Source organism: Cnephaeus nilssonii (genome assembly GCF_951640355.1).
Source record: "Cnephaeus nilssonii genome assembly, chromosome: 12".
In the NCBI taxonomy this organism is placed as follows: domain Eukaryota; kingdom Metazoa; phylum Chordata; class Mammalia; order Chiroptera; family Vespertilionidae; genus Cnephaeus; species Cnephaeus nilssonii.
Window position 1 is genome coordinate 23,740,643 of NC_137083.1, and position 11,421 is coordinate 23,752,063.

At 41.2% G+C, this 11,421-nt stretch overlaps 1 protein-coding gene across 1 annotated transcript in view; it reads left to right on the forward strand.

The window, feature by feature from the left end:
• The window catches only part of COL28A1 (collagen type XXVIII alpha 1 chain), a gene marked incomplete at its 5' end in the record, with an annotated part of 144,637 nt that extends 133,428 nt beyond the window's left edge, over positions 1 to 11,209 (forward strand). The window contains 3 exons of the mRNA XM_079786735.1: positions 6,214 to 6,415; positions 9,627 to 9,803; positions 11,088 to 11,209. Coding sequence (XP_079642861.1) covers positions 6,214 to 6,415; positions 9,627 to 9,799 — 375 coding nt within the window. The 3' untranslated portion in view covers positions 9,800 to 9,803; positions 11,088 to 11,209. The remainder of the gene's footprint in view (positions 1 to 6,213; positions 6,416 to 9,626; positions 9,804 to 11,087) is intronic.
• Positions 11,210 to 11,421: the final 212 nt, after the last annotated feature.

Genomic DNA, 11,421 nt, shown 5'->3' on the forward strand with positions numbered 1-11,421 from the left:
CTCTCTCACACACACACACACATACACACACACTCATTCTCCTTCCCTCTCACTTTCAACTTCTTCTGTAAAAGTATCTACACTAATAAAAGAGAAAGATGCAAATTATTGTACCTTCGCGGCACCCACCAGCCAATCAGGAGTGAGTATGCAAATTAACCCAATGAAGATGGTGGGTTAATTTGCATACATAGGCGCCGAGCAGCCAGGGGCGGGGCGGGACGCTTGCATCATCGCCATGGCGACGACACAGGCGTTCCACACCGCCCCAGCTGCTCTGGGCCTCTGGGCAGCGTGGAAAGTCGGAAAGGCGGCTCCGGGCCGGAGCAAAAGCGGTACCAGCAGCCAGGGGAAGGAAGGCCCATTCTTGCACGAATCTTCATGCATCGGGCCTCTAGTATTATTAGAACAGTAAAAAGCATACACTGGCCAATGCTACTTCCTCCGATATGGCACTGAAACTCTGCTGAAAAGCCACCACCAATCTCCTAATTGTCAAATCTTATTGCCATCTTCTAACTTCTTTCCTCTTTCACATATAACACCATGCCACTCATTTATTTGATTTTAAGGGTTCTCTCTTTCCTTGTTCTCCTCTCACCTTTATGAGCATTCTCTCTTAATTGCTTTTGGGGTTTCTCTGTTTCTTTACCTCTTAAATACTTAACACTCAATTCTTCTGAGGTCTATCCTTAGCCTGCCTCTCTTCTTGTTCCACATTCTCGTTCTCAGTTCCAAACTAACAACTCTCAACTCTGCCTCCCCAATCCAGACCCTTCTCCTGGGCCCCAGAGCGACATTTATGATAGTCTCTGCACACGTTAGTCCCCCTGGCACTCAACATGGACCATGTTCGACATGCTGCTCCTCCACATTTCCTTCCCAGGGCTACAGTCCTACCAACCAGGCAGGCACCTAACAAGAAAAATGTCTCACCACTTCTTGTCTCTATTAATAATATGGCCTCAAAACACAGATCCCATCTCGCTTTTCTATATCTTCTTCAGTTTATCCGTTACTTGTTGACAGTATAATTTTACTTATTTTTTAGTCTTATAAAAATAAAATCATTGAATTATTTTTCTTCTATATAATTCCATTTGTGCTGAATTTTCTTTAAGATCTCTAATAACATGCCATACATTTTAACAGTAGATTAGGAAAAATAACATAATAGTTCAGTACATCTGTATTTTTCTCCTAATGTTGTAGGTTGCTCAATCATATTATACTCACTACTAGATGAAGTAGCCTATTCAAAAGACATAGACTTTTCAAACTTTCCAAACTTGGGACTGGAGTTTTCCTGTCTTGATTGACAGAAAAATTGATTTCCTGAAATTAGACTTACTTATTTATTAATATATGACCTTTACTAGGTATATATACAGATATATTATAATTTACTAGAGGTCCGGTGCACGAAATTTGTGCACAGTGTGTGTGTGTGTGTGTGTGTGTGTGTGTGTGTGTGTCCCTCAGCCCAGCCTGCACCCTCTCCAATCTGGGACTCCTAGAGGGATGTCTGACTGCCCGTTTAGGATCGGGCCTAAACGGGCGGTCGGACATCACTCTCACAATCCAGGACTGCTGGCTCCCAACCGCTTGCCTGCCTGCTTGCCTGATTGCCCCTAACCGCTTCTGCCTGCCATCCTGATCACCCCCTAACCACTCCTCTGCCAGCCTGATTGACGCCTAATTGCTCCCCTGCCAGCCTGATTGCCCCTAACTGTCCTCCCCTGCAGGCCTGGTTGCCTGCAACTGCCCTCCCCTACTGGCCCGGTCACCCCTAACTGCCCTCCCTAGCCAGCCTGGTTGCCCCCAACTGCCCTCCCCTGCAGGCCTTGTCCCTCTCAACTGCCCTCCCCTACAGGCCTGGTTCCCCCCCCCCCCAACTGCCCTCCCCTGCAGGCCTGGGTCCCCCACAACTGTCCTCCCCTGCAGGCCTGGTCGCTCCCAACTGCCCTCCTCTGCCAGCCCGGTCACCCCTAACTTCCCTCCCCTGTAGGCCTGATCGCCCACAACTGCCCTCCCTTGCAGGCCTGGTCGCTCCCAACTGCCCTCCCCTGCTGGCCTGATCGCCCACAACTGCCCTCCCCTGCTGGCCATCTTGTGGTGGCCATCTTGTGTGTTGGAGTGATGGTCAATTTGCATATTACCTCTTTATTATACAGGATTTTTATAAAATTCAATTAACACTCATTGTGGTGGTGAAAAAAACTTAAATTCTTTTGGATAAAATCCTGCTTAATGACTAATTTTTAGCATTACTACATGAAGTTGTGTAAACATCCTATATTGCTAATAATAGACTTATTACCCTTAGAATATAAGATGCTCCTATCCCGTGGAGGAGAGAAAAAAAATATTATAAACTGACCTAGGAGAAATATCCCACACCTGAAAATCAGGAAATGTGGTATTCTCAATGCTGAAGCTAAATACTTATTTTCTTGGCTCAAAAATTTATATTTTTTCTATTTTAATATTTCAGAGATTGGGATGCATCTAGTTAGTGTGTTGTGGTATTCTTTTTAAATACTTAAAATTGATAGTGTATCTCACAGTGACCAACAAATTAAAAATGAAATCTGATATCCGCCTGACACTATTTCTTAAGGGTTCTGTTTCCTCATTTGTAAAATAAGGGATTGTTACCAGAATATTCTTCCTTTAGTAAAATTATATTATTAGAACAGTAAAAAGCATATACTGGCCAATGCCAGAAACATTTACTGGGCATTATATTAATGCATGTGAGGGTTTAAACAGAATGAAATCCTGCAGTTTACCCTCTAGGGAAGCTGCAGATGATGGGGGAGATGCAGCCCAAAATAAAGGTGTTCATATATATATATATATATATATATATATATATATATATATGTTTTTTTAATTTATTTATTGATTAAGGTGTTACATATGTGTCCTTATTCCCCCATTACCGCCCCCCTATTCCCCCCACTCATGCCCTCACCCTCCTGTTGTCTGTGTCCATTGGTTAGGCTTATATGCATGCAGTCCTCCACAAATAAAAAGCATTCGATTTAAGTACTACTTGAGAGCTGAGAGTCCTGGCCAAAAAAAAGTTATCACCTGGGAAGAGTCAATCAAGGTCAGAAGTTGGAGAGGCCAGGCACCTTGAAGGCACTGGCAGCTGAGCAGCTGGCAAGCGCAGACAGAATCCCCACAGCCACCCGGGAGGAACGTGGACCCGCACTGCTGGGAAAAGCTAAGCCTGAACACATGGGCTAAGGCAGATGATCATTTGCATTCATCCAGAGAAGACATGAGCTCAGAGTCGAAGAGCTTGTCTGTGATAAACGCAAAATGCTGTGTAATGAATTATGAGAGAAATGTTTGGAAATCAGAGACCAGATGGCCTTTTGGAATTGTTAGTCATCCTGCTTTAGGGCATACATTCATGTTCCTGGGATGCTGCTCCAAATCTGTTTTCCTCCCCTTAAAGATCTGCCCTAACACCGAAAGGGACTGACCATTACACATCTGCTTGTGCAGCTGCACGGAGCAGCCCTGGACTCCAGGTGTTGGCCCTCACGCGCCCCTACCCTCCTCCTCTGTGTCTTCTTACTGTGCCGACACCATTTGTCTCCTCCAGGCAAGCCAGTGTGGTGGGAGTAGAAACGTGTGGAGCTGGTAGGCAGGCTTTTGTTTTTAGGTTTAAGGTTTATAAAAAGAACAGAGAACACATATAACAAACATCTGAGTTCCCACCACCAATATGTAACCACTGTTTCCATTTAATCACTCATTCTTGCTGCAAATAAAGTTAAAGTCCTTGCTTGTTTTAAGAGTCTCTTTCTCCTCCTCTCTCCAGGGGAACCACTACCACGAATTTGGTGTGTATTTTAAAAGTAAAGTTTGGGACTGTTTAAATTCCACTTTTAGAACTGGAAGTTACGTTAGGGTCTAAGCTTTTCTGATTTTCAAATGATGATATTAAAGCCTAGAAGAATTAAATAATTAATCCAAAGTGCCCATCCCCCCTTTTCTTTCCTCTCTCTCTCCCATTCTGAATATATCCAGCAGCCACTATTTTCTCATCTATGCTATGAAAACTTTTAAAAAAATAAAAGAAGAAAAGGAAGGTAGGAAAAAGGAAAGATAAACATGGCATGGTTTAATTTCTCTTAGCAGTAAAGTGATATTTACACATGTGAAACAGGAAATGATGCGACATCATAGGATTAAAGGTTAACGTCCATATGATCAGGGCCAAGTATGGAACACTAGAAGGTACTGTGCACCATCTGGAAGAGGACCGTTAGTACGGACTGGGTTATTGGGACAGATTCTGCAGGTGGGGTCCATGGTGGGAGGGTTCACTTTGATCCCGATGCAGAATGAAGAAGAGGAAGGGATGAAAGAAAGGTCACAGCAAGATGTGCTTGGAGTAGTGGAAGACAAGCTTATAAAAATATCGAAGTGTGGAGGACACAGATTGTGGCAGTGCTATGTATCAGCTGAACAATTTACCTATAAATCGGTAATTATCTCTTTTTTTCAACCATATATCTAATAAATGGTGATAGCTCAAGAAAAGACACTGAGAAGTGAGAGGGCAAGTTGGTAAAACTTTTTTAAAGAGGACTTTGTCTCAGAAGCTCAAATATGAGTGTTCTTAAACCAGCGATCAGCCATGTGCTTTCTAATATAAAAAGAACAAATTAAATGTTTATAATTACATATATTTTGTATTTAAAATGGTATATTGTCGTAGTAAAACATATGGAACCAGGATATATTAAAAATTTAAAAAACACATAGGAAACCAAACACATAGTATATTTTTGTTTAAAATATATATATGCACATAGGAAAAAGACTGGGGAAAAATACACCTGCATATCAACAACGATTATTTCTGGGAGGCGGAATCACTCACTTGTGATTTCTCTTTCCTTCTTGTTGTTTGTTCAGATTTTCTAAAATCCCTTCCATGAACATGTTTGCTTTTATAATAAGGAAGAAAATGATAAAATGGCAAACCATGACAAGTATGTTTTTGTTGAAATAATCTGAATTTCACAGAGCCAAAAAATCTAATTATCCTCATTTATGAAAAATAAATTAATTTCACTGGTTCTAAGAACCTGAGATGTGATGTTCTGGTGGTCATAAGTCCCAAACGGTGATGTGATTGAGAAAAAAAACACACACTCCTAAAAGTGTAAGGGGTAAAGAATAACTTAGGGGGCCGTAAGGCTTGACTACGGTAATGATTTAAAGGCTGAGTTCATTCCTTTAAGAAAACCATGCTGCCCCATGCACTTCTTCAAAGGAATATTCTCGCCTGACAGGTAGTGTATCCGAAGTGTAGCCTTATGTCCAGTGACATTTTTGTTTGATAAACTGCTCCTCAGGCAACTTTCTCTTTTTTTCCTTTTTGTGTGTGTGTGTGTGTGTGTGTGTGTGTGTGTGTGCGTGCGCGCGCGTGTGCGCTTAAAATGAAATATGTGCAAACAAACAAAAACCCAACAGTATTTCTTTCCTGAAACAAGTATGTCTCAGATTTTGCCACTAGCTTACCAATAATTTAGGGGCAGTTCCTTACTCATTTGGAGCTTTAGATTCCCCTCTAGACAATGTAGTACTGAGAAAATGTTGCTCTAACCTTAAAATTCTCGAGCTCTATGATTATAACAAAAGTTCTCATTCAAATTGTCATATGTACACACAAGATAAATCTGAAAGAAACAGGAATACCTAGTGAACCAGTTTTACCTCCATTTGTACCAAAAGTTGTACAAAAATTTGGGGCTAGTGAAAATCCACTACTGTGTTTGACTTGAGTGCCTATTTCATAGTACCAATGACTAGATCAATCCCAATGGAAGTATCTGCTTTTATTTACCTGGTAGTACTTAAATCATTGTAAATATATGTATACACCAATAACAGAACTGATTGTTTCCCCCATTGTGTGTGTGTGTGTGTGTGTGTGTGTGTGTGTGTGTGTGTATGTGTATATATATACACACCAACACAAAGTGGTAGGAAAAATCCATAATGTAAGTATTCAGGGATGCATGACATAGAAGAGGGGCTCATCTCCTGGGCTTCATTGAAAGAATTAATATTGAAGAGTTGGGGAGAAGCATAATGCTGAACTTTTCCTTAAATATTCCCAAAAGCAAACTCGCTTTTTTGACTCAATATCACTGGAAACAAAAATGTGAACTTCTTGTGTAGGTCAGTATCCCCGGAGCCCAGGACAAAGAGAATGAGCCTCCAGAACCTACCTGGGCTGACAGTCTGGCCACCACACCTTCATCTGAAGCTGCCACTATCCAGGTGCCATTGCGCAGCCCCTTTGAGGATGGGACCGTGGGTCTGGAAACTAGAACTCCAAGCCCCAATTTGAACTTACAGTGGGGAAAGCTGGTGCACAAAGGTAAGAGATACCTGCCAATCAGCTGCTGCATCTACAATGTGAAGAAAGCACAGAGAAGATGGTCTCTAAAATCTCATTTAGAGAGAATGTATTTTGATTATAAACAGGGGAACAGAAGATAATTTCATTTTATTATATACTAGAGGCCTGGTGCACAAAATTCGTACACGCGGGTGGCGGGGGGGTGTGTGTGTCCCTCATCCCAGCCTGCACCCTCTCCAATCTGGGACCCCTCGAGGGATGTCCAACTGCCCATTTAGGCCCGATCCTACCGGCCTAAACGGGCAGTTGGACATCCGGACATCCCTCTCACAATCCAGGACTGCTGGCTCCCAACTGCTCGCCTGCCTGCCTTCCTGATTGCCCCTAACTGTTTCTGCCTACAAGCCTGATAACCCCCAACCACTCCCCTGCCAACCTGATTAATGCCTAACTGCTCCCCTGCCAGCCTGATTGCCCCTAACTGCCCTCCCCTGCAGGCCTGGTCACCCTTAACTGTCCTCCCCTGCAGGCCTGGTCACCCCTAACTGCCCTTCCCTGCAGGCCTGGTCCCTCCCAACTGCTCTCCCCTGCAGGACTGGGTCCTCCTCAACTTCCCTACCTTGCAGGCCTGGTTGCCCCCAACTTCCCTCCTCTGCTGGCCTGGTCACCCCTAACTGCCCTCCCCTGCAGGCTTGATTGCCCCAACTGCCCTCCCTTGCAGGCCTGGTCCCTTCCAACTGCCCTCCCCTGCTGGCCTGATCACCCACAACTGCCCTCCCTTGCAGATATGGTCCCTCCCAGTGTCCTCCCCTCCTGGCCATTTTGTGGCAGCCATCTTGTGTCCACATGGGGGCAGCCATCTTATGTGTTGGAATGATGGTCAATTTGCATATTACTCTTATTAGATAGGATAGAATTAGAAAACTGGCTGACTGTAGAACAAATTTGTCAAAAAAAATTTAAAGCTCTTTAGTGTTTGTTATTATTATTTCTTATTTATTTATTTTTTGTTTTGTTAATGCTCACCCAAGGATATTTTTTCCATTGATTTTTAGAGAGTGGAAGGGAGGGCGGAAGGGGTGGGGAGAAAGAGAGAAAGAAACATCAGTGTGAGAAACACATGGCTTGGTTGCTTCCTGCATACACTCTGATTGGGGCTGGGGATTGAACCTGCAACCCAGGTATGTGTCCTTGACCAGGAATCAAACCTGCATGCAATCCTTTGGTTTATGGGACAATGTTCTAACCATTGAGCAACACAGAGCTGTTATTATTTTTAATTTGAATACTTTTACAGAGGGTTGTACTCTTGTGTTTGCCACAATCCCTACCACTCCCTATTATCTTACACATTGCCTTCACACATATAGACAGAGTTTTGAACCTTAGATTGTAGAAGAAAGAAAAAAAGCTAGAATCTAGATTCATCAACCTATTTTTTATGGAATTAATATCTATAGAAATTAATCATTAGATACACAGTTTGTGAAGAACATGTCAGAGAGACAATATCCTTGCTTAAAAGAAGCAAAGATTGCCTTGAAAAGAAGTTACACAATATTATTTATTGTTTTGAAGAGCAAAAGTGGTAAAAATCCACTGTTTCATTCCAATTGGTTCAGAGCGTTCATTTTGTTTTAGAAAGTAAATGACTTGAGACATACTCCAATTCTAGGGCTTTGGTTCTCAACCTTTCTAATGCCACAACCCTTTAATACAGTTCTTCATGTTGTGGTGACCCCCAACCATAAAATTATTTTCATTGCTACTTCATAACTGTAATTTTGCTACTGTTAATGAATTGTAATGTAAATATCTGTGTTTTCCGATGGTCTTAGGCGACCCTGCTAGCGGTTCTCAACCTGTGGGTCGCGAACCACAAGTTGAGAACCGCTGCTGTAGAGCATAAGACCATTGGAAAACACAGATATTTACATTATGATTCATTAACAGTAGCAAAATTACAGTTATGAAGTAGCAACGAAAATAATTTTATGGTTGGGGATCACCACAACATGAGGAACTGTATTAAAGGGTCGTGGCGCCGAAACCAGTTTGGCTCAATGGATAGAGCATCGGTCTGCGGACTGAAAGGTCCCAGGTTCGATTCCGGTCAGGGGCATGTACATTGGCTGCGGGCACATCCCCAGTAGGGGGTGTGCAGGAGGCAGCTGGTCGATGATTCTCTCTCATCGATGTTTCTAGCTCTCTATCCCTCTCCCTTCCTCTCTGTAAAAAATCAATAAAATACATTAAAAAATAAAATAAAATAAAATAAAATAAAATAAAATAAAATAAAATAAAATAAAATAAAATAAAGGGTCGTGGCATTAGAAAGGTTGAGAACCACTGCTCTAGGAAAATGATTATGGGAGATGGGGAGAGGGCTGGCTTTGATATTGATAAATGAAGCTTATGACATATAAACCATTTCACAGAACACAGAAGACAGACAGCAAATACTTCTTTGGTCTTTTCGGCCTTGGAATCACTTCTTTGGTTAGGAAATATGAATCATGGCACTAAGGCAGCGTACCATGACATAAAAAGGGATTTAACAAAGAATTTATGGTTGTAGCTTTGCTTTTTGACAGTGGACATGTTTCTGAAATTTACTTATAAACTGACATAAAAGGTCATGTTTTTATTATACTGTAAGTGCTTCTCTTTATAAAAGAAAATTGTGGCATAAAGAGAGCCTTTTGTTTTACTTTTTTTTTTGTAACTTAAAGGAATCTTTTTTTTTTTTTTTTTTTTTTTTTTTTTTTTTGTAGCACAATGACACAAGATTGCAGTGCTACTTTCTATGAACAAACTGGAAGGGAATGAGTATAGAAAGCCAAAATCATCTTCATTCCAAATATTAATTTGACTTTAAATCAATTCCAAAGTAAATTAGGAAGTCCTATTTTTCTCCTGTCAACTAATCCTCACAAGAATATTGTGCTTTCAGGAAAATATAAATTTTTAATGGGGTTTCATGCAGATTAAAAAATGTATGTTTTCAAATGAATGAATATCTAATGGTGGAGTTTTAGGTGGTGGAGGAAGAGTTTTGGGTGGTGGAGGAAATGTTTTGGGTATCAGGGAACCCTTCTTTAACTTAGAACAATATTTTCTGAGTTGGTGTGTTAGTGTGCATGGAGAATCAAGTTTATGAAGCTTTTCTTTTTTATCTTTTCAGTGAAAGAAAAGCCTATAATAGCACATTGTTCTTTTTTCAACCTAGACCCTAGGTGTTTAGAAGACCTAAAGCCTGGAAACTGTGTTGAATATGTGGTTCGATGGTATTATGACCAACAGGTCAACTCTTGTGCTCGCTTTTGGTTCAGTGGCTGTAATGGCTCAGGAAATAGATTCAACAGTGAAAAGGAATGTCAAGAAATCTGCATTCAAGGATGAGCAAGTAGGTCAACCTGTAATGAGTCAAATCTACATCTCTATCAACAAGTCTAGAAAGAACCTCTATAATTTCAACATGTTCACCCAATACGAATAAAGCACCATGTTTGATTGTATACCGAGTATTTGCAATTTATAAATATAATTGAATCCTTGCAACCACACTAGGATGTAGGTGTTATTTTATTAACCATTTTTACAGATAAAGAAGCGGAGGCTCTGACTTTAGCAATTTGTCAATAGTCACCCAACTAACAAATGGCAGGCTGAGGGTTTGGCTTAGAGCTGTGCAAACTCAATACATAGGCCTTAGTATCTACTTCCCAACCTGCAATGTGGTTCCGATTCCTGTTCCTTCCTATTCGATGTATTATGTCGGATTAAACTCCTTCCCCAGCCCAGCCCCCTATTCCTCCCTGGTCCCCTGGTGCCTTCTACCCACTTCAGTCCCCCAAACCTCTCACACCGCTGACAGTAGCAAAAAGATAGGTAGGTGGTAGGGAAGGACTAGAGTTTGGGAATCAGAAGTGATGGGAGTAGGTAGGAAGGGATGAGATCAGAAAGATATCCTGCTTGAAGGAAACCTAGAAGATGGAATGGTTCTGAGATGAGAGGTACTGGGATAGAAACTGGAGTGGTGTAGTTAGATTTTTGCCTCACTTGCTCTGAATCTAAGAAACCAATCTGAAATGACTTAACACAAATGGATTAGCAACTGTCACTCCACACTCCTCCAACATATTTGGTAACAAACCTTTATTGTGTTTAAACTATATATTGAAAATAAAAAGTGTAATTTAAATGAAGGAACTTTTCTCACCCTTCCTTTAAAATATGTAAATGTGACTTTCAACTTTAGGGAGATGGGAAAAGAAGGCACTTGACATCCAAGAACTACTTAAAGCTCATATCCTCTCTCTCTCTCTCTCTCTCTCTCTCTCTCTCTCTCTCTCTCTCTCTCTCTCTCTTTCTCTTTCTCTCTTATTGTTTAAAGTCTTACATCTCTCCTTTTTTCCCTGATTACCACCCACCCCCCTGACAGTGTCTGTGTCCACTGGTCATGCTAATATGCATCCACATCCTCTCTTGAGCAGGGTATTGTAAAGATAGGTCTTAGGCTGAAAAATGAGCCGCCAAATTGAAATATGACCCAACAGAGTAATAGAGAATTGGCTCTGTCATTTTATAATAATTTTTCGACATCCAGTCTAGGAAGATCAGTTCTGAGCTAAGCTCAGACAGCACTTGTATATATATCATCTCACAGCACCCTTTCTTCTTCTTCCAGGCCTGTGACCCTCATTCAAGGTCAGTGGTACAGAAAAAGCATTCAAGGAAGGAGGTGCTGAAGAACAGCCATCTAAGCAAAACTAATTTTGGGTAGTTTGATAAAATTTTTGATGTAATATTTAATACTACAAAAGAATACATGCAATATACTTGTGAGTAAAAATGTGATAAGATGAACACTTTACACAGAGAATGATCAAACATAACCCATTCTGTTGAAGCTTCCTGTGTTAACCTCTACCATCCTAGCTCCCTATTTTCTGCCAGGGATATTTCATCTTGAATTTTGTGTTTACCATGTCACTTTGCTATTGGCTTTTATATGTAATTTT